The following is a 21,469-nucleotide window of genomic DNA, read 5'->3' on the forward strand; positions in this document are numbered from 1 at the left end:
TTGGTGTTTATGGTGGGGTAAGACATGATAAGTAAACTCCTGATTCTTGTCAAGAAACCCTGGTAAAGATTTGACAGAGGAAAATCCAGAAAACTTGAGTTCATTGATTGATTTGGGTGCTTTATTTTTATTTCTATTTTTTTTTAATCTTTTTTTTATTGATTAGATCTTATTCTTTATTTTTTCTTTCTTTATTTTTTTTTTATCTTTTTTTTATTGATTAGATCTTATTCTTTATTTTTTTTTTATTTTTTTTCTTTATTTTTTTTATTTAATCTGTAATCTGTGGATACTGCTGAAAAACTGCGAATTTCCTGCGGGATGAATAAAGTATCTATCTATCTATCTATCTATCTATCTATCTATCTATCTATCTATCTATCTATCTATATTTTAATTAAAGCCCATCCAAGGCAAGGGGAATCAAAGCCTTGGTTTTTTGAAATTAACAAATTTTCAAGGATTTTCTAGGCCTGTTAATACTCATCCAGGGCAGAGGGGCTCATAAAAATGCAACACATGGAGGACAGACATTAGCTGGTAGATAATACAAGCAACTCACAGTGTGCAAAGATCTGGAGCACCCCGAGCATAGACAGTCATGTAGAAGATGACATGAGTGTGAAATAAGATTTTAAGATATATAAATTAATAAATAAAACACAAAAAACACTGTGAAAATAAGTTTATTCGATAGAGGACAAAATACAGTAATAGTCTTGGATTGGTTCTTTGCCATGGGAGTGTTTTGAATTATCGGATATCATTCTATGAGGTGTTAATTTATCTTGATGGGGACCAAGTGGATTTAGCAACACTGGGGTCTAATTTATAAGACAGCTCAAGAGACTTGGAAGGCGAGGGAGTCACGTGTGTCTAGACTGTGTTTACTTGTACAGTTTGTGCAATGAAACTCTGAATCATGGTTTAGGTCTCGCCAGTATTGCGAATGACTAAGAGTTTTTAGAGATTCATCTGTTTCAGTGTTGTTATTGTCTGTGACTGATGATGGAGGGTGGAAAGATTTGCATCCCTGCCACCAAAGTAGGGGAAGGTTATTTTTTAATAGATTTTGTCTATTTGCACTGCATGATTTTTCTCAGCATAGCCCTGAAACCCACATTAGCTCCTTTCCGATGCATCACTGGTGCCACCGCTCACCAAGTCAAGGTGCAGGATATTTCACAGATGATACAGTTGTACAATAGAAAATGTGTTTTCATAAACAGGTAAGCCAGTATGAATAATGAATAACTGTTGATTGCTGAGCTGTGCCTGGTAAACATCAGCTTATTGTTGTATACCTTCTGGGGCGCCATATCTGACCTAAATTTATCTGTTCATACATTCAACAGACAACACACAATGACAATGCACACCTATGCTTGCAGTAATTTTAATTACAAACGGTAAAAAATAAGTCCACAAAAATATATCTTGTTTTCACATATATACATTTATATGTATTCCTAAAAACTATGTAGACATGACAAATCTCAAGTACTGGTGGTGATGACTGCATTTTAGTGGCTAACCTTGAGATCTTTGATACAAGGCAGGACTTCTCAATACTGTACAGGACAAACGTCACACAAGACTCAAATCTATAGCTCCACAGAAGCTTAATATGTCAGAGGTGGTCTGGTTTCATCTTGGCAATTGATCAATTCCTATTTGGAATCAATTTTGTTAAATTTTCCTGAACACCCATTAGGTAGATTTGGCTCAGACTGAGGTGTGGGGTGCATTTCATCCACCTTGTCCAACAGGTCAGTAGATCTGTAGATGGATGATCCCTCGTCATCCACTGATGATGTTAACACTGTGTGCGAGAGCAAGAAGAGTAGAGGTACAGTAAGATGAAACTGTCGATGAGAAGGATGGCATAGAAACACCTCTGGGTGTGCAGGCTCCGGCCCCTCTGGAAGCGAGTCAGTAACACGGCCAGCAGCAAGAAGAAGGTGGCTATGTTAAGGATGAGAAACAGTCTGATGTAGGAGGCTGTGCTGGACAGACCCTCACTCCCAGCGGTGGCCAGCATGTGAACCTCCTTGAATTTGCGGCCCTTAACAAAGGCCCCCTTCCTGTTTTTGTTTTTGTCTGCGTAGTCAATGAAGGCCCGCGAGTCCCCATCTCCCTCCTCTGGGCTGTCCTCATACATTCGTTTTGAAGTCCTCTGTCTCTCCTTCTTTTCACTCACCTCAATCTGTGCAAAAATGTCAGGTAGGCTCTCAGAGAGCTTTTCCCCAAGGTTTACTTTCTTCCCACCTTTCCCCTTGCCCTGTTTCTTAGACATGGTAAACATTTTCTCGATGACCTCCTCCGTCTTCTTTTTGTCTGACAGCTGGAGAAGGCGCTCTGCAGTCTTGCGGAAGCTGGCAGTGTTGAGAACCCGTCCCAGGATGTGTCTCTCCATTTGCTGGAAGACAGGCTTGGCGTGCTGGAGGTTGTCCTCCATCACATTGACATATTCTTCTACTTCCTCCGGCGAGCTGTCCATCACAGCCGCCTCTTTCTCAAATACTATCTTCTTGTGGTTCACCAGCACCATGGCAAACAGGGGCTTGCTGGTGACCTCTCCAGTCAGCAGGTAGATGGTGTAAGTGTGTTCCTTGGTGGCCAGGGAAATGTCCACTCTCTGATCATCGCCACGCAGGCTGAAGCTCTGAACATCCACCCCCGGCCCAAAGAAAATGTAGGCTGCCCTCGTGTGAGGGTACCTTAGTGGCATTGTCACATTCACATAGTTAGAGCCATTATATGGGTACCCGCGAGGATAACTCCAGTACCCTACCACCCCTTTGTTACTGAAGCCTGTGTCATCCATCCAGAACATCTTATACATGCTCTCACCATGTAATACAAATGTTCCATGCACACCATCCATTTTTGTATTTTGGAAAGGCAGCTCCGTGTTGTGAAAGAAAGCGCTCATTTCCCTGGTTGGACTGTCTGGATCCAGGTGGATGTGGTCCACAAGGAGCAGAAGCTGAGGATGAAGGAGGAGCAGGTTCCTCTGAAAGCTCCTGATCTTCAGATCTGGGTTATAAGCGGACTTTCCCTCCCCACGGATGAACACCATCCCCTGTCTCTCCATGGCAGCCTCTACCCTGCCCTGGGCATCAGCTGCCAGCCCCACCTTGTACTTCAACCACTTGGAGTCACAGGCCTCAGTGACCTGGCCAGCCCATGGCTTAAAGCAGCTCCCTGAGACAGCCGGGCCAAACAACACCGCATTGTTCAAGAAAGTGTATTTAGGTCCATACAGTGCCTCAGTGATGAAGGGCACACCATTGGGTGCAAAGGTGAACGTGTTCTGATCAGGGTGCTCATGCCCAGCATTGAAGTTCCTCCACCCTTTGATCCAGTCTTTGTACTTGTTCATATGGACAATATCGAAAATGGCACGTCCTCCCAGTTTTCCCGACTTGAAGGAGAGAAAGGAGCGGTTGGTGTCTGCAGGTAAAGCACCGCCGTAGGTGACCACTCCCCAGTCCTCGAAGTAGTGGAGCTGGGATGTCCCGAAATCTGAGGGAGGCTTGGGGCTCAGGCCAGGGTCATACCTGCAGAATTGAGGTCAGAAATACAGATCATCAACACGAAAGCACAACAATATGGAATGAAAACTCAAAGAAAGAGTTCTCATATCTTCTTAAACTGTTTGCTGTCAGTTTGTGATGTTGAATTCCAGTAGTTATTTTGTGTTGAGCTGTTAGTTTTTTTAAATTCTGGTCGATTGAGGCTACTGCTCCTCTACAATAGATTTCCCCAATCTATAGATGGTTGGTGAAACTAAAAAGAGGTTCTTGCTCTTAGATTTTGAGGAAATGATACCAAAACCTGGTATGTGCATTAAGGTTTTAGAAACATATACTGCGATCAAACTGCCGAACATATCTGGAAATAACATCATGTCATACATGCTTGGCCAGTTGTCCTCAGGAGTAAAAAACATAGACTACTAAACAAAATGAAGACAGTGAGGTACATCACTAATGGCCATTTTACATTGCTGAAGTGTTTTAGACTGGATTTATCCTTTACATTGTAACCTGCTGTCAATAAGAAAACACTGGATAAAGATATGGCATGAACTTCAGCAGTTTCTTTTTTAAGGCTCTTTTTAAAATTTAAACTTATTATGAACTGTTTACCCTGTAAAGGTATGTTATGATCCTGTATGGGATGGGCCGGCTAATGGCATATCACTTTCGTAAAAATTCATTCATAAAGATATTTCTGAGACCCCATTCGACCACTTACCAGATGAACTCTGTGTGGAGTGTACACCACCGCTGTCCTTTGCCAGCCTGTCCTGGCCCGTCTGTCACCCTGTTCTGGTGAATAAGATTTGCCAGCCAGTTTCCACTGCCGTTGCGCATCACATAGCGGTCCAGGAAGACCAGCTGGCTCTCCGGCCCATAGAACCAGTTGTAGTTGGAATCAGCAATGGCTACGGTCCTATGAAACCCTGGTGAGTGACGGTGAGAGAAAGACTAGACTTTACTATCATAAATGCAGGGCAAATATGACTGTAAGTGACATGCTGATGAACTTATCACTTTGAACAACCTTTGAGTTTTGTGTAAAATCCTGCATGCAGTACATATGCAGCCTTGTAGGGATTATTTTTTGTTTGTCATGACCAACTGTATGCCTGAAGAAGGTCTATGACCGAAAGCTTGCAGTAACTTTTGATATGCACAGTGTCTTAGTGTGCCGTTGCTGTTTTGTTATCTTCTTTGTCATGAACATTAACAAAAGTATAAGTGAATGATTTTCCCTGTATGAACAGTTTGAAGCAGCAGCTCATTTGCCATCTCGCTTAGTTTCATCCATAAAACAAACTGCTCACATTTCATTTTAACTGTAAATATCTAAAGGAAAACAGGGTAGAGAAGGTACAGAAGTGGGAAAAAGCGTCTACAAAACAGCAATAGTAGCTATGTATTTAGCCACAGTAAGTGACTGAGGAGCCAAAAACAAAACAAATAATGAGAATCAGAACACACACACAGGCCTGTGGTTACTTGTTTTAAGGAGTGTCATAGTTCTAGTAGTGAACAACAAATGAATAACCCTCCTGAGGCAATTATTTCAGGATCTGCACTACTATTATTGTAGGTGAAGCCGGGTTACTGGTTGATATTATCACCATTTCAAATATATTCAACACCAGCCCGGGGCCTGGGAGTTAGCGGCGGTTGCATTTTATTACAGTCCGCTTCCTGTCAACTATATGTACACACCACCGCACACAAACCCATAAAAACAAATGCACACACAAACAGGCAGTGAGCGGAGAGCAATCATCCGGGCTGCTAAGGGGGCAGTTTAGGATAATCTGGTCTTGTCTTCCTGTCTAGGGGGAGAAAGCTGCCACTGTGGCTCCGGATCCGAGGCTCTCCTGGCTGATGTAATTAGAGGTGCTTTCTGAAAGCAGCAGTGCCGCCCAGCCACAATACAGAAACTGTTGGCAGGGGGCTGTGAAATGTCCAAGCCTGACCTGGGGGCCCCCTCCTCTGCTGCTGCCCTCCCCCTGACCTTCAGACAAGCCTTCCAGGACAGCCAGGAGAGGAATGGCACGGATCCCTGCCGGTCTCAGCACAGCTTTGAAAGGCATCCAGGAAGGTAATAACTACACGCATGCATACCCCATATCAGGTCACAGGAGAAGCTACTCTGCAGTGCGGTGCCCTGAGGTTATTTTTATGCCCAATCTAGTACATCCAATGGGTAACTCTGGCACTGAGCATGCTAGGAGCTGGCCAGATGTGTCAGCCATTCATAGCTAAGTAAACACTTACTCACAGATTGTTGACTCAGCCTCTATTTGGCTGTCTTAATATATCCATTTCAATCAGGAGTGTATCATTCTCTAACATTAATTTCACGGCTTCTCAAGAGGTGTTTGGTCGCCGCACATGATGTGACATTTACCAGGCAGGATAGTCCTGTACAGGAAGGCAAAGTGTTTCAGGAGCCAGGGGTGGTCGAAGTGGCCGATGGCGAAGTGACGCTGCACCAGGAACATGTACTGGAACAGAGAGCGGGTGGTGTAGGTCCCATAGGCCACTCCTTCATACAGCGAGCCGTCTGTCACGTCCTGCAGGAGGACCATGGACTTCTCCATGATGGCAAGGACCTGTTTGGTCCACAGGTAGGCCTCCTGGAGGTAACCTGAAACACAAGGATGGTTGGAATGGTTTCAGATGCTAAACACACTCTGAGATTCTTGGCACGAGGGCAATTCATTTTGAATCTCCAGGTCTGGTTCAAAATGACAACGTTTTCAGAATTTCAGTACCCAGAGATCAAGCAGTACGTTCATGTTACCAAACTTGCCGGTCTGTGATCACTTTAACAGCAAAAAGCTGCAAAAATCATTCAGTCTCATATTCAGTTTTAAAATCTTGTTTTGCTTAAACCAAGAGAAAACATCTGCCAGTGGGATGCGATAATCCCACTTGTTTCCAATGCAGTTTCTTTTTTCTCTCAACAAGTATATATACTTTGAAACAAGGCAAAATGAGGCAGATCAATCCATTAGTATCAAGAAAATGACATTTGATCAAGGAAGTTTCCAGAAACAAGCTGATTAACAATGGAAATACTCTCAGTCCACGTGCAGATCCGACATTTGTTTTAACGCAGCAAAATTTTAAATATGAAAATAAATCTCTTTTTTGCCTTTTCTTTTCTTTTTTTTTTTTTTTTTTGCAATGACAGGGATGGGAAAAGCAAAAGATCTGATGTTGAGAGTCTAGTTTCCTGTGGACACAGTACTCACTGTTTACTGTTTGGGGTATTTGCTATAAATTTCACTTTATCACTTTCTGTGTGCAGAGAAATGCCAAAAATCAACACCAGTGCTCCACTGGGGAAAAAAGGGAATATCTACAGGGCTTCTCTTTCACTTCTTTCATCATGGATCCTGCATCTGTTATTTGGCTGGCAAATACCAAACAAAAAGTTGCTTAGGAACATTTTTTTCCTGCTTTGCACAAACAGTGTGCAACCTTTTCTTGCAAGCAGGAGATTTGTGATTGCTTAGCCTCTTGAGAAAAACAGACTTTGCATTACAACCTGACCTGCGTCAGCCAATCCAGGCGTCAGGTTTGGGACGATATATAATTGCATGTGTTATATCATCATGCTTAGGCTTCATAGAATTAATGAAAAGCTGCAAACAACACCTTCTTGGTCTGTTACCTAAAAACAAACCTGAACAGTTCCTTCCACTCCCATTTAGCTGCGGGGATGGAAAGTATGACAGCCGTGTAGTGCACAACACCATGTATGCTCTCTCTCTCTCTCTCACACACACACACACACGCGCACACACACTGGATCACACACATAGAGTTTACTATGAGAACAAGTGACCACATAAACACTCCAGCCACAGTTCATTGAGGAATCCCGGGGCCGCTGGTGGTGGCTGCCTGGCACCCACCCAGCCGGCCGGGTCCGCCCACTGGAGCTGTTCACGCCAGTGTTTGGTTTGGGTTTGGGGACCGGTGGCCTACACAGAGCAGGTATTTACCATCAAACAGGAACTCTTGGCACACAAAGACCACATTTACCCAAACAGCGCTTCACTAGCACTCACAGCGCTCACGCTCCAGTTCCACACTTCAGAGCAGCGCAGGCTTTCTGACTGTTCTGTCATTTTCCTCCTAAGTAATGCTATTATATGAGCAATTAAACAAATTAAACCCATGTTACAGCTATACCAATTTATTGGGCAAATATACAGTGTATAATATACAACTGAGGTGACCCTAGAAACTGGTTAAACCCTTATGTTTTGCTGATTGCTTGTGATTTGAACCAAGTGTAAAGATAATAATAATAATAAAAAATCACTTTCTTTTTGATTCTGTCTTTATAACATATTAAAACCCAGTGGGCAAAAAAACAACCAAGGTCTCAACCCTCCTTTTGCCACAAACTGGGTCTTATATAATATGTGAATGGGCTTAAAGCATGATTATTACACAGAATAAAGTAATATTTCAGTTTTTCTCTGTGTTATGGGCCCAGATGTGTTCCAAGAAACTGGTTCAAGTAATGATAATAATAAAAGGTAGAACCTCCTCTGCAAAGTTTTAGATTTCCGGCACAACAACAACCCCATACATGAACATTCAGTATGTTACATATATATATGTCGCCCATACATACTGAACATATTAAGTATGCAACATATTTCTATATGCATATAAAAAGACAGACTGCTCTTACATGGTGATATACGTGCACCTGTAGCTGCTCAGCATTAGTAAATGACAGTGGCAGCTGGTGATGTGTGTAATTGTAATATATTAGACATACATACATAAATGTACATACTCATAAATTACTGTGTAAATACTGTGTAGTACTTTATTGTTGTGTTTTTATGAGTTTGGTGTAGCACAAATAAACTTTATTACTACTATCATTATAAAGTAATTTATGAGAATGTGCCAAACCCATACATTTCATTTATGGGTATTTAATATGGACACACAGTATGTGCCATGCATATGGAAATCTCCAGTATGTGCATACAGCTCTTTGGAAACAACAGAAGAAGAACGGAGTGTCAACAGCCACCAGGGCAGATCAGACAAAGTCAAAACTACAGGAATTCAACCTTTATCCAAGAAAATCCAAGGAAAAAGAGATCCTGGTCCCGCCCCGCACTGTTTGATTGACGGGAACAAAACAACCTCAGTGACAAGTGCGCACCAAAAAGATATCACCCTCCGTAACAAATGAGGATCTCAAGGATTACCACTTCATTACCACATTAAAAGGAAAACACATACCAGACACCCTACATCACACACATGTACAGCCACACCGGTCTCAGGTCCAATTTCCTCTGTTCTCCCACAGTCTAATAACGTGGCTAGTTTACCTAATGACTAGCAGAGGGGATAATGCTGCCGTCTTGCTGAGGGCTTAGGCCGGCTGTCTCCCATGCTGTTAGCCCGGGTGCTGAGTCTGGAGACCCAGAGCCTCCATCAGCACACATTAGTGTCCCACACTTTGAGCGCTGCAAACCGAGCCAGGCTGTTAACTCTTCAGGGCACCGTCACCCCCGCGGTCCAGAGGAATGTGAAAGGTCAAAGGATTTGGCATTTCTAATAGCGCTTCACGTCACCTTTGTCTGCCTTCATTTGCTTGCACATCATAATAAGAGAGCGCTGCTGAAAAGCAATGGCTATGGAGGGAAATTACTGAATAGTCACTAATTATCTCTTGGATATTTCATATATTCGTCAACAACAGTTAAGCATTATTAAATGTTTTTAATTGAGTAGCTAGTGTAAATGCATTTGTTGAATTGATGGGATTAAAATGGATGCCAATTCCACACTCAATCCAAGATATTTTCTTGAAATGATCTGGATTATAGCCTGCTAAATTCAAACGGAACTGAACTGAAATACCAGAAATATTATGGAAATTTATTAGTTATCACAGTAAAACTTAATATTTTACTGACATTTTCCTTTAACTCCCTGCTGTATTCCATTAGTTTTGCTATGGCAGCAGCTCAATTTCCCCATGGGGATTAATAAAATTTCATTCTTAAACTTCTTATCTTAAACTGAATCCTCTCTTCACTGTAACTACAGTGCAACCGGACAGGAACTGCAGGTGGGGGGTGTTTATGGGGTTACTGATGATTTCTGAGATTTTTGGCTCTTATTTCTGGCAATTACACACCATAAGCTCTGACACAGACCTGTTTTGGTCAAAGACAGAGGTTGATAAAATTCATGTATTCATTTTTGCCCCAGTAAATTAGAAACAGTACTGTAAAAACACACACACACACACAAACTAAGATTGTTGGGATTAGGGTAGGAGCAGCAGCTGTGCCATATTTTTATATATGTATGTTTTTTTTACTGTCCAACAATGATTGTGGGATACACGAGCTGGTCATCATCATAAGTTGACTTTACAATCTGTTTAATTGTGTCTCAAGTCATTTTTAAATTAATCCGTGCCTTTCTGAGCTAACGCCCAGGCTGTTTTGAGACTAAAACAGACATTTTGCCCGCGTGGGTGGCGGTCAGGGAGACGTGACAGATAGGGCAGTGAGCATTACTGTGAGCACAGATGACCTCTGGCCCAAGTATGCACAGCCCTGTCTAGTAAAGTGTTCAGCTTGCAGGCACCAACATGCAGACACCTGCATCTGGAAAGCCCTTATCCTCTAAACTGCTCGCTGTCCTCTAATCTGGTTATCTAACTCATTCTCTCCTTAAGGTGCTTCTAATAGACTAAACTCACTAGCAACAGTAACACTTTAAATGTACCAGATGTGAGTGAGCGCCCGATGATTTGTCACTTGAAGTTTAATGTTATTTAAGAGCAAATATGAAGTGAAATAAGAGTTTTATGAAAAGCACCAGAGTAATAATATGAGAGGTGGTGTTTAGTCCTAAAATATCAGCTGAAGGAGAGAAAAGTCTGAAATGAAGCCAGACTTTGTTCTTCAGTGTTTTGCTGGCAAACGTCCATCTTTTCACAGCCATCTTGGCAGAATAATATTTTCATGTAATGTCATACTTTTGCACAGGAAATGAATGATAAATATAGGACAGGGGAATGCAGTCAGGCCTCGCTGCGCAGTGTTTAGAGCGATGCCCGAGTAAAGGCTGCCACTTCTCTTTTTTTGTGATCAATGCAAATAAATCATGTGTTAGCAATCTTTTAAGAAGCTATTCGGTCACCACTAAATAAGTATAAAGCGGTCTTCGCTGTGTGATGCCGGCTATAAAAAGCACAAATAAAATCTGTAAAAAACAAAAAGCAGCAGTGCCCGAGCAAAATCCATTTCCCGAGCAACAGAGGTGTTAACAAGCAAACTCTGTTTTTCCTTGGTTTGGAAAAAGAAAGCAAAACAAACAAAAAAAAAAATGGAAAAGAAGCAACGTAACAGAGTGTGCTATAACTCTGCTGAGCCTGCACACAGACCCTTCTCCCTACGCCCGCTGTTGCCTTACACATAAAGAAAAAAAAACTTTAAATAAAACCACCATGACCACAGTGATCTCCGTAAGCCAGCTGTCATATAGTTCACATCAGGATTGGATCTTTTGTACCAGAAATCAAATCCCTGTAAGCAAACCAAGCTGCACTGTAGGCCTGCTGGGAACAATAGACCTTCACCTTCCTGTCCCTTCTCCAAGATACAAAATGTTTAGCCCAGGATATTGAGGCACAACAGAGAAGAGCTATTGTGAATGAGCAGGAAATAATCACTGAAGCCTACAGGACAGCAGTCAAATACCTCTCCTATAGGAAATGCTGACATTTAAGATAAAACACACACACACACACACACACTGCAGAAAGTTGCAGAATCAATCTGCAGAGTTTCAGCTGGAGAAGCAATTATAAAGGATGAAGTGCAGCTATGGCAGATAACCTCAGGCTGACTGAACCGAAATCCCCGTCCACAATGTTTCTCTCATAAAAGCCAGCAAAGTCTCACCGCGGGAAGGAAAACTTCACATTTTGTCATTTTGAAGCAGGAGTTACCCATCCATTCAAAACCTGCTGGCTTTAAAAAAAGGGACAAACCTCACTGAATGGTCACAAATGGCTGAATAAGAGGAAAATATAATAAACTAATCAGTAACAACTAACTTATCCGCAGTATGAAATCATTTTGTAAACCCTGTCTTAGTCATTATTATTATGTTTTACAACTACAAAGACAAAAATGGGTTTCGAGAGCTCATTTTGTGTAATCATTTAACTTCCCACGTATTTTAACATGAAACTGCGGATTCAACTTATTAAATAACCCGTCTTGTATATTTTCAGTGGCACAGTCGTGTTAAATCTGATAGATTTACAGTGAATACTTCCCTAATCCTAATCTGCAGGTCAGTCTCGCAACAGCAACTGCCATGTTATGTTTGTTTGCTCAGTCGTGATCAACCTCAAAGTTACAAAACTCATTCTCAGGATTATTTAGTCTTACAGATTCCATATGGCTCCGCTAATCTAGGCAGGTCAGCTTTCAGCCACTTCAAAGCCGACAAATGAAACAGTACGCAGTGCACTCTTTGAACGCAGCGTCTTATTTCACTTGGCGATTTTAAATCGGGGCCAGACGCTTTATTGTGCCTCGAATGTTCCCAGCTCTGATTGTTTTCACACTGTGTTTTCAAATCTGCACTTCATTTAGTCGTATTTGTTTCACTTTTGTTATTATACCATTGTGCTGCATCCTGTCTCAGTGTGCTTTAGCCCTGAAACTAAACGACAGTAAACCAACATAAACAGTTCTAAGCAGGGTTTGATCAGCATGAGGTATCCATATTTTGACAACCTCTTTCTACGCGGACATTCGATATTTCTTAAATTAGATTATTTTCATGCCAAAAATGCCCCGCAAAAAAATCATTATTCCATGTTTCCTTCCACTGTTTTGTTCTTGGCAGGGCAGAAAAAGCTCTGAAACAGACTCCTGGATCATGTGACGCTAAAACTTTCCAGTGCAAACCCTGAAAATCTGATTCTGTTAGGTGAGCTGCAGCTCCTTAACGCAGGCTGAGGCAGATTTCTTTGCAGATTTTAACCTTAACCCTTAAAACGCCTTGAGTAAGAGGCAGGGTCAAGGAGGATAAACCCCATACTATTGGCAATTGTTGTAAAATCTCTGTGAAACCACGACTACTGATCGATTGAGGTGCTGGTGGAGACGCTGGTGATGAAGGTGTGCGGCAGTGATAGTCACCTTGGGTCATGTACACCAGGCTGCCGGTCAGCAGAGCCACGCAGTTGGTGGGCTGGTGGTTGTGCAGGTACTGGAAGCCCCAGCCTCGCACGTACGACTTCTCGTACATGAGGCGCGAGGCGTTGCCGATCACCTGGAGGAAACGCTCCTGCTGGCCCTTGCTCAGGTACTCGTACAGGAAGTCGTACGCCGTGGCGAACCCGACCAGAGAGTGCGCCAGAGGAACTTCATCCCAGGGGGCGTCTTTGACCAACCTGCAGAACAGACGACGACAAAAAGGCTGAAGGCAAGACGAGCGCACAAACGTGTCGAGGCCGGGGGAGCTTCCTAACTTTTTCATAAGCCAGACCCCGCCCCGTTCGATATGGAAAAATAACTTCATTTATGTTTACACATCATACTTCAACACTGACAAATATATTCAAACCGGCAACATTAAAACATAATGTTAAAAAAAAATCAGGGATACCCACGTTTTGTTTTTGTTTTTTTAAATATGAGACAAGTAAAATTAAATTAAATGATTATTCATTCTGCTGAGGACCCACTGGAAACCCCTTAAGGACTGCCGGGGTTCCCAGGACCCCACTTTGAAAACCAGTGGTTTATAGATCTTGTCTTGTCTTGTGATAATTAAGAGTAAAACTGAAATTGTTGACATGATTCCTACGAAAATGTGCGTTAGAAATGGGTTCCAATGCACAGGTGTGAAAATCCAACGGCATGACGTCTTTTGCTTTGGCAGGCCTTTTAATCAGCTTCAGCGTAGCTTTAAAATGTCTTTTCGCTTTGAAAGTGCATATAAAGATGCTAAGTAGTATTTTACACAGCAATTACATCCACACCATAGGCAACCACGTAAAGAGCCAAATAAAAGCGTAGCATATGCGATTTCCCTGCGTTTTAAGAGTAGCTAGCCTCTGAGAACGCTGACTTCTGCGCATTTCTGAAAAGCACAAATTGTTATTGTAAAACAGTTATAGGTGCTCTTTATTGATTCTGCACATTGTAATTACAGAGAAATGGTCCTCAGATGTGGTTGAATCCAAACTGTTTTAAGTGCCATGGTTTCACTCGGCGGATCATGCTGCAATATACACAAATATTACACCGAAATCTGTAAGCTACACTTATGCACACACCTTAATTTCTTAACATCCCCTTCCAAGCACCAGCTGCTCTCCTTAAAACTCCCCAAACTCTTAATTACACATATAATATATCAAAGACACACTGCTGGCCCCACGGGGAAAGTTCATCTATTTGATGTCGCTAATACATCATTTCCACACGTCAAAACACTGCTGAGGTTCATTTGAATTTAATTCCCCTTAAATATGGTCATGAAACTAGCAAAGAGATGAACGGGAAGCAAATGTGTCCAAAGTTAACTTTTATTCACTTTGGCTCATCCACGTCGTTAGGTGAGTATTTGAAAAAGGAATCATTTTATGTCACTCTTACGCTGGCTTGTGAATTCTGCCAAAGCTCACAGAATCCAGCTTGTGTATGTTTAAACATGGACTGTGCAAAAACACCGGAGCGGGGCCGGCATGGCTCCCCTGCACGAGCCGTCGGACACGTAATTGAAGGCGGTCGATACCACAGCTGACTGATTCCTGGAGCCACTTTGCAGGAGTCGTGTGAGGTTCGGTGACCATAATAAAAGCGTGGCTAGAGAGAAAACTCACAGTGTGTCCTTAAGATGTGGAAACAACACGCTCTGTGGCTTTTCATCTCTCAGCTCAACAACAATTTTGTGGCAAGGGAAAAAAAAAAAAAAAAAAACGTCCTGCAAATTGCGCTAATACCACACCGTCTGAAAAACTCTAAAAACAAGAGGCCTTTGGAAAATCCCCTTTCCCCCTGTTCAACGGCTGAACGGAGCACAGCAGCCGTGCAGCCAAATGAAAAGGATTAAGCTGCTAGAGTCCCCTCCCTCCTCACATGAGGGGGACTGAGGGTTTGGTGTACCTGTAAGAGAGACGGGATTGTCCCACAGATCTGCCAAAAACAGCAATAATTTAGTACCTGGAGGTTCAGTTTATCAGAGATTAAAACAATCCCCTCTCCACATGTCGGTTTAGAGCCCAGATTATTCGATTTTATGACTTGCCAATTGGAAAGTGACCAAAAAAAGGTAACTGTGCTTATATTTGGACGATGCCCCACTCTGTTTTGAGCAAGTATACCAGCTACAAAGCACGTCAAAGTATTTCTTCTGCTCTGCTTTTGCTTGATGATTGAACATAAACTGAAAACGGGGGTTACCATCAACCCCAACAGTGGATACTGCCACCCTCCAAGCATTGCTGTTGTGAGACGGTTGTTCCTTTATCCTTTCAAATAAAAGCTGAGCAGAACGGAGAGGCTCTGAATTTGCCAAAAATCGACTTCTCAACCATTTGCCAGGCGAAGCTATTGTTCCTCTTGTGAAATCACGCTGCCAGGCAGAGAAGAAAGCATGCAAACAGGGCTGGCAGTTGACAGGTGGCGGCTGCAAAACCTTAAGCCGTGGCCAGTTTCTCCCAGCGGACATGCTTGTTGATCGGCGCTGTTTATTTGTTGTTTATTTAAGCAAAACTGGACTATGCTCGCATTGCAGTTGTGTATTAGGGGCATTTAAGAGGATACTACAAATCTAACCGAGCACTACTTTATTCGTTTCTCCTTCCAATATATTCCATTAGGCCTTTTAAGGGATTTTAAGCTTTTGTTGTTGTGAAACAAGAGAAGCAGGGATGGTTCCTTTAACCATGAGCTAAATGGAGAGGAAAAGTCTGAGAGCACATAATGCCACATCTCCAAAATTAGCAGCAACAGTCCAGAGTTTTGCCCCATGTGTCAGCGACCTCCTTTAACACTTTAACTCCTCAGCTTGAGAAATGGAGAACAATTTTAGAGAAGGCAGGAAGGCTTAATGAATGTGAATCTGGACTTAACCAATAGAGATGCATTATAAGCTCAATAGATGCTTAGATACTTGCTTATAGCCAAGCTACACATCAGCCATCACTCACTGCAGTCAGGCAAAGACAGAAGAGAGTCCAGCGTGAGGATTGTCCTATTTCAAATGGCTGATGGTAGCATTTAGTCCATTTTGTGGATGGGAAAAAAAAAATCAAAAACATGACTAGTAGATGTTCTTTCTATTAGAATAACATGCAATTATTTAGCAAATAGCACGCACGCAAATTCTAAGGAATGTCTCGATCCAAAATGACTGTTTACGGTGATTCAGCGGACACGCTTCATTTAGACTGTCCAATGTTGGTGTTCATGTTTGTATCAGCCGAGTTTTTTTTTCAGTTAATGTTGATACTTCACTTCTTAACAATGTGTCCTACATAAACACTTGAGTTAGTTCAACTTTGTATCAGTGTCTCACAGCTGAGTCAGTGCCGATACATGACTTCATCAACTCGTCCAATGTAAATAATCACTTACTAGAAACAGCCTGTTAGTTGACTTTCAGCTTAATGTCAAAGTCAGTGAGTTAGGGTTGTGGTTGATGCTAAACTGATACTAAATTCATATTACAGTAAGTTGAATATGACCATCGGACAGTTCAAATAAACTATTACCAATTCAAAATAAATCAGATGTTCATCCATGAAAGTGCATTATACATTTTGCTACATGTTATATAACCTGTTGCCCAGATCATGAGGACTGACATGGGGAATGAAGATGTAACCGGTTTGGAAAAAGCGATGAAATTAGACCAAAGGAAAATCAGAATGCTATAGAGTTGGTGTGTGGTGTGTGTGTAGGAGGTATTCCTGCTGTTACATAACTTTTAATATTGAGGCCCTACTGTAGGACTACGAGTGTAATCAGTGTGGGATACAACTAAGACCGGCCGTGGGAGTCCTCTGGGATCCCTATCTGGTCAGCTGGGCGCTCCTGAGCTTTCGTCTAGACTCCAAGTGCTTCATCACGCTCAGCTCACATCTGAACATCTCATTTCCTTTGCACGGGGGCATGTACGGCAATGAATTCAAACAGCTGCTAAACATATTTCCCGGACCACAGACTTATCAGACCACAATGCATCTCTACCCCACTCCTGCCCACAGAGAAAAATGAGAATACACAGGAGGGAAGGATTGACTAGAAGTCCTCTGATGGGGAGGGGCATTAGTGCCCAGTGAAACCACATGGAAGAGGACCGCAGATGTGAGGGACCATCTGTAAACTCTCTAAATTGTTTTCTATTTTTTCCCTGTAATGAGAAAAAGAGGAACAAAAAGAAAGGAAATGCTAGGAGGAAGGCTTTGGTTTTCTGAAGTGGAAAGTGAGCAGTAAGTCGGGTGTCAAAATCAAAGAGAAAATAATTAGCAGTCAGGCATGCACTGATTCTGGGGCTAAAATGGAGAACACACATCATAAACTTTACCCAGGACGAAGATCAAATACCAAAAGCCCTCAGTAACATGTAAGAAATTACAGCAAACTGGTAATTTTCTCAATTTTGGGAACAAAACAAAGGATTTTAGATCAATTATTCTGTATACTGATCCTAAAGTAACTGTTACAGCCTAATAGTCCAGTGAAATAAATCGGATAGATATTTGTTAGTTGTATGCTTGCCCACTGTCCCCATTTTCCAAGAAACCTATGTGACAAGTGATGGATGTATGAGTAATAAGAGGAACAAAGACAGAAAATCTACCAACTAGGCTGAGCCGCCATCCTCTCCATGTAGTCTCTGGCCAGGTCCAGCGCCCCCGCCCTGTGCGGGTACAGCAGGCAGAACATGGACAGCACGCCCAGGTTGTTCCCATACACCTCGTTCCAGCGGGCGCTGAACTCCACGGGGCTCCAGGGGGGCAGGTACTCCTCAGGGTGCTCCAGCATGGTCTCCCCGGCCTCGCGGATCCGCCTCGCCATGTCCCGATGAGTCCCGGCAGCGGCAGCCTGCAGCTCCTCGACATCCGCCTGGCTGAAGTACAGCATGGGATGGCCTTCATAGTTTCCTCCCATGAAGGGGATTCCTCCACTGGGGTCCACTTCCCCGGCCAGCAGGGGCCACAGCAGACTTATGAAAAAGACTGTGGGGGCCCCGCGGGTGTAGGTTCTCATCGTCACATCAGAGAGGGCACCGTGGCATTGCCAAAGGAGCTCAGCTGAGAAGGAAAGAGTGAGGGGTGAAGAAAAGGCTTTGAGTGAGCCAGCCCATATTCTGCGCCGCTTTTTCTTACAAAGGCCCTGCATTCCTCGAATAATTAGATACAGCTGTATCCCTGATCATTCTGGCTTTCCCTACTGTTCTCGGCAGTTATTGAGCAGCATGACTGAGAACCTACCAATCACAAAACTGAACTGTGCCCACAAGCGGGGAGGCCTTTGTTATAAAAATATACACACACTCCATTACCAGTGGCTGATTTGTTACAGATCTCAGAATGAGGGCAGGTAAATTCTTCTGTTTACTTGACATTTCTTCTAAAAATGTTACCTAGTATGCACGTCACCCTTAAATCCTTACTTACTTTATACTCTGTGATTGCATATGTACTCAGTGGCCCAATCTTGAGGTTGCATCACAGCTCTAGCCACTGTGTTACTGGCCATCCGGTGTACAAGCTTTTTTTTTTTCCCCCAAATTGGTAGTGCTGGACAAGCCTGGCCATGCACACCCACACGGCCCAGGCAAGCAGGCCTCAGCACCATGGAGGCCATAAATGGCTCATTACTGAAGTAACATTACTCTGGCCTACTGGGCTGTCACACACCAGCTTTAAACCAAAGTGCAGCCCTTTCCAGAGAGACAAGCGTTGGCTATCGTCTCTTCTCCGAACATGAGAGTAAATTCCATGACCTTAGTGGAGTGGAGCTCTTGGCAATGGCCTGGTGGAAAACCATTTGGTAGTGATTTGAAAGACGTCTAGACTGCAGGCCATTCTCATGGCGTGAGCTGTCCTGCGTGTACATGTATTTTGTAGCTCTTTTTTTTTTCCACGTTAGATAAACAAGGACAAGCTCAACTTTGTTCTAAGTGTCCCCTCCGCCCGCCCGCCCATTAGAAAACAATAAAACATTTCTGGTTAGTTTCATGTTAATTCTGACATTTGACCTCGCGAGGTGTCACATTCCTCTGTTGTCCCACACGAGGATGGTGGACTTTTGGCTGAGAAGTAGCAGCCAAGACAATGTTGAGCTACTTTATCACAGGGAAGCTGTGACTGCCCCACAGCTTCACACACATTTATAAAAACTATACACTATATACCATAACCTTTAAATAGATCAGCTAATTTGTGCTGTTTCCATAAAATCACTGTAATAATGCATATATGGTGCTTAGAAGTTATAGTAATCTTAACACACACATTTACTTAATTAATTTAATCTCTTATGCTACTCAACTTTACAGCCACCACTTAGACTTTGGAGATTTTTTTTTTTTTTTTTTTATCTACTATTACATAACTTTAATATTCCTTAAGGGGCACTATGCACCGCAAAACGTGCCCCTCTTAGAGTGATTTAGGGATTACTCGTTTTTTGGAGGGTGGGGGAGGGCTTGTACAAGCATTATTAAGTTAACCATCTACAATTGTGTTCTCATTAGGGAAATAGTAAAAACATAAACAATGCAAACCACCTCTGCCCTCCCCCGGGGCCCCACAACTACAGTAGTTTACCTCCTGTGGGCCTCCCTACTACAAAAAAGTGAAGTGCTATTGGAATAAACAGTTATGACTGCTGTTCAACACCGCTCCGTGGTTGTAAAAGAAGGCAATGGTTAACTTAAATAGCAGGGGTTTTCAGTGTCAACCACCAAAACGTGTTATGGCTCTACCCACAGCAGTCAATTCTGGCTTCAAGGCATCTACCGCTGCTGCCTTGCTCATCTGCCTCAGGCAAAAGAGACTCTGTACTTAGAAAGTCAAAGTTTATTCTAACTTTCTGCCAGCATGCCATTTAGAGCTCTGGAAATCCTATGAATAACTTTGGGTGAAGGTTTTCCAACGCCTCTACCGCGGCGTTACAGAGGGCTACTATCAATTATCGATGGTATCGATCACCCAACTCTGCGCACAAAAGTCGCCTTGTTCCACTCAACCACGAAAAGACTTGAGGCAGCCGAGGGAGGCAAACCCCGGCTTTGCTTTACCTGTCAGAAGCGGGAGTCACAAATGCATATTCCAGTCTTCTCAGGAGTCATTCCCCGCCGGCCGCAGCAGTAAAATTCGCGGTATTAATCGATGATTGATTGGTTTTCGTCGGAGCGAAACAAAGTTGCGCGGCGCAGGGAGAGGATCTGTGAGTGCGGAGGGAGCGTCATGCTGGCGAGTGAGGAGGGGCGGCAGGAGAAAGTGACTTAAAGGAGAACTAATGAATTAAGTGGGCAGCCCTCCTCCTTCAGACCTTCGGTGCGCCGCTTGAAAAAAAAAAAAAAAAAAAAAAACCGAGCCGAGCCGAGCCGGGACAAGAGATTACCCCCTTTTTGACGCCCAGCCCCTGCCTTGTGCCCACTTTGACTCTGCCTTGCATTGGTCTATAGGCTTTGAAATTGCGTCACAAATCTCCTAGCAACCAAGTCTGGCACAATCATGGAGGTCTACTGGAAAAGTGGCTGTGTGCAAATAAAGAGACCCCAAAAAAGATTATTGTGCAAAAAAAAAAAAAAAAAAAGAGTTTTGCCTCCAAACTATCCTCTCTAACAGGACATTTCATTTTTTGGCCTGATAAGGATTCCACATCCTGACCTCCTTTTACTCAACCATGAAAATAAATAGGTGTTAAAATGATTGTCTTTAACTACATCCAACACCGATTAAGTGTCAGCATTCACAGGCAAGGCACCCTGTTGCTTTTGTACTTCTTGATTGCAGTATTTCATCTTTAATGCTCAGATAAATGTCCTCACATGCATAAAAACACACAATTTTCCCAATCCAAGTGAAAACTTCATATTTCATTTAATTTTACCCATACTACAGCCACACTATGGGCTGTGGAATATCATGAAGATTGTAGATCCATAAGTATATATTTTGATTCACTCTACCCAAGTGGAAATGATGAAAGTAATCACTCAGCTTTCATTCGGGTGTCAAGTTTCTTTGGTTCACTGTTGAGAAAAATCAAAAGAGAGGAACGCCATATGTAACAAAATTGTAGAACATTTTATTTCATTTGACAGTACTTCAACACTTGAACACAGAATTGAACTTTCCCTGTGTCGTCGAGAACGTAAGATCACAAATGAATTCAACATAAGGCAAATGTGTCCGATGAGAAAAGAGAGAGGAAGTACAATCACGACAGCTGTATGCATAAAACACCTGCACACACAGCGAAAAGTAATCGTTTCAGTTTTGTGCGACCGAGGTCTCACGTCTATGAGTGTGTCGTTAGTAGCTATGAGCGTTCGAATGTTAGCTCCTCGTTGGTGAGAAGTTGGTCTTAGTATTACGGCACAATTTGTCTATGCAACACCGACAAAATAACCATTCAGAAGTCGGTTAAAGCATATCTCAAACTAGTACTGCATATGAAGCATTAAGTATTCCACGTTTTTACACAATCACTCTAAGAGCACATGTCACTGTTGCACCAAAATAATACAGAGAACATCTAGCATAGTCTTCCCCGTCCATTGTTAAGTGTTTCCCAAATGTCAGGATTATGTTTTTTTTTTTCTTTATACCAGCCAACACAACGGATGGGATTGTGCCATTTCCTCAAAAACAATAACCT

At 42.7% G+C, this 21,469-nt stretch overlaps 1 protein-coding gene across 2 annotated transcripts; it reads right to left on the minus strand.

The window, feature by feature from the left end:
* Positions 1–1,382: 1,382 nt before the first annotated feature.
* On the minus strand, positions 1,383–20,163 carry dse (dermatan sulfate epimerase). 2 transcript variants are annotated; one of them, XM_030046639.1, is made up of 6 exons: positions 19,881–20,163; positions 17,433–17,886; positions 12,758–13,011; positions 5,941–6,180; positions 4,264–4,471; positions 1,383–3,563 (listed from the first exon to the last, which is right to left on the minus strand). In XM_030046639.1, exons 2-6 carry the CDS (start codon positions 17,840–17,842, stop codon positions 1,817–1,819), a joined length of 2,859 nt encoding a protein of 952 aa, XP_029902499.1. In that variant the 5' UTR covers positions 17,843–17,886; positions 19,881–20,163; the 3' UTR covers positions 1,383–1,816. The 2 variants fall into 2 exon arrangements, with proteins under 2 accessions (XP_029902499.1, XP_029902501.1); XM_030046641.1 differs by lacking the exon at positions 19,881–20,163 and having other exon boundaries at positions 17,437–17,492.
* Positions 20,164–21,469: the final 1,306 nt, after the last annotated feature.

The sequence above is a fragment of the Myripristis murdjan genome, chromosome 24 (assembly GCF_902150065.1).
Source record: "Myripristis murdjan chromosome 24, fMyrMur1.1, whole genome shotgun sequence".
Classification (NCBI taxonomy): domain Eukaryota; kingdom Metazoa; phylum Chordata; class Actinopteri; order Holocentriformes; family Holocentridae; genus Myripristis; species Myripristis murdjan.

Coding starts and splice junctions, on each gene's coding strand:
- dse (XM_030046639.1), bottom strand. CDS start 17,842: ATGAGAACCTACACCCGCGGGGCCCCCACAGTCTTTTTCATAAGTCTG. Junction 6,181..12,757: donor CCTGGTGTACATGACCCAAG/GTGACTATCACT, acceptor CTTGTGTTTCAG/GTTACCTCCAGGAGGCCTAC. Junction 4,472..5,940: donor GTACAGGACTATCCTGCCTG/GTAAATGTCACA, acceptor GTCACTCACCAG/GGTTTCATAGGACCGTAGCC.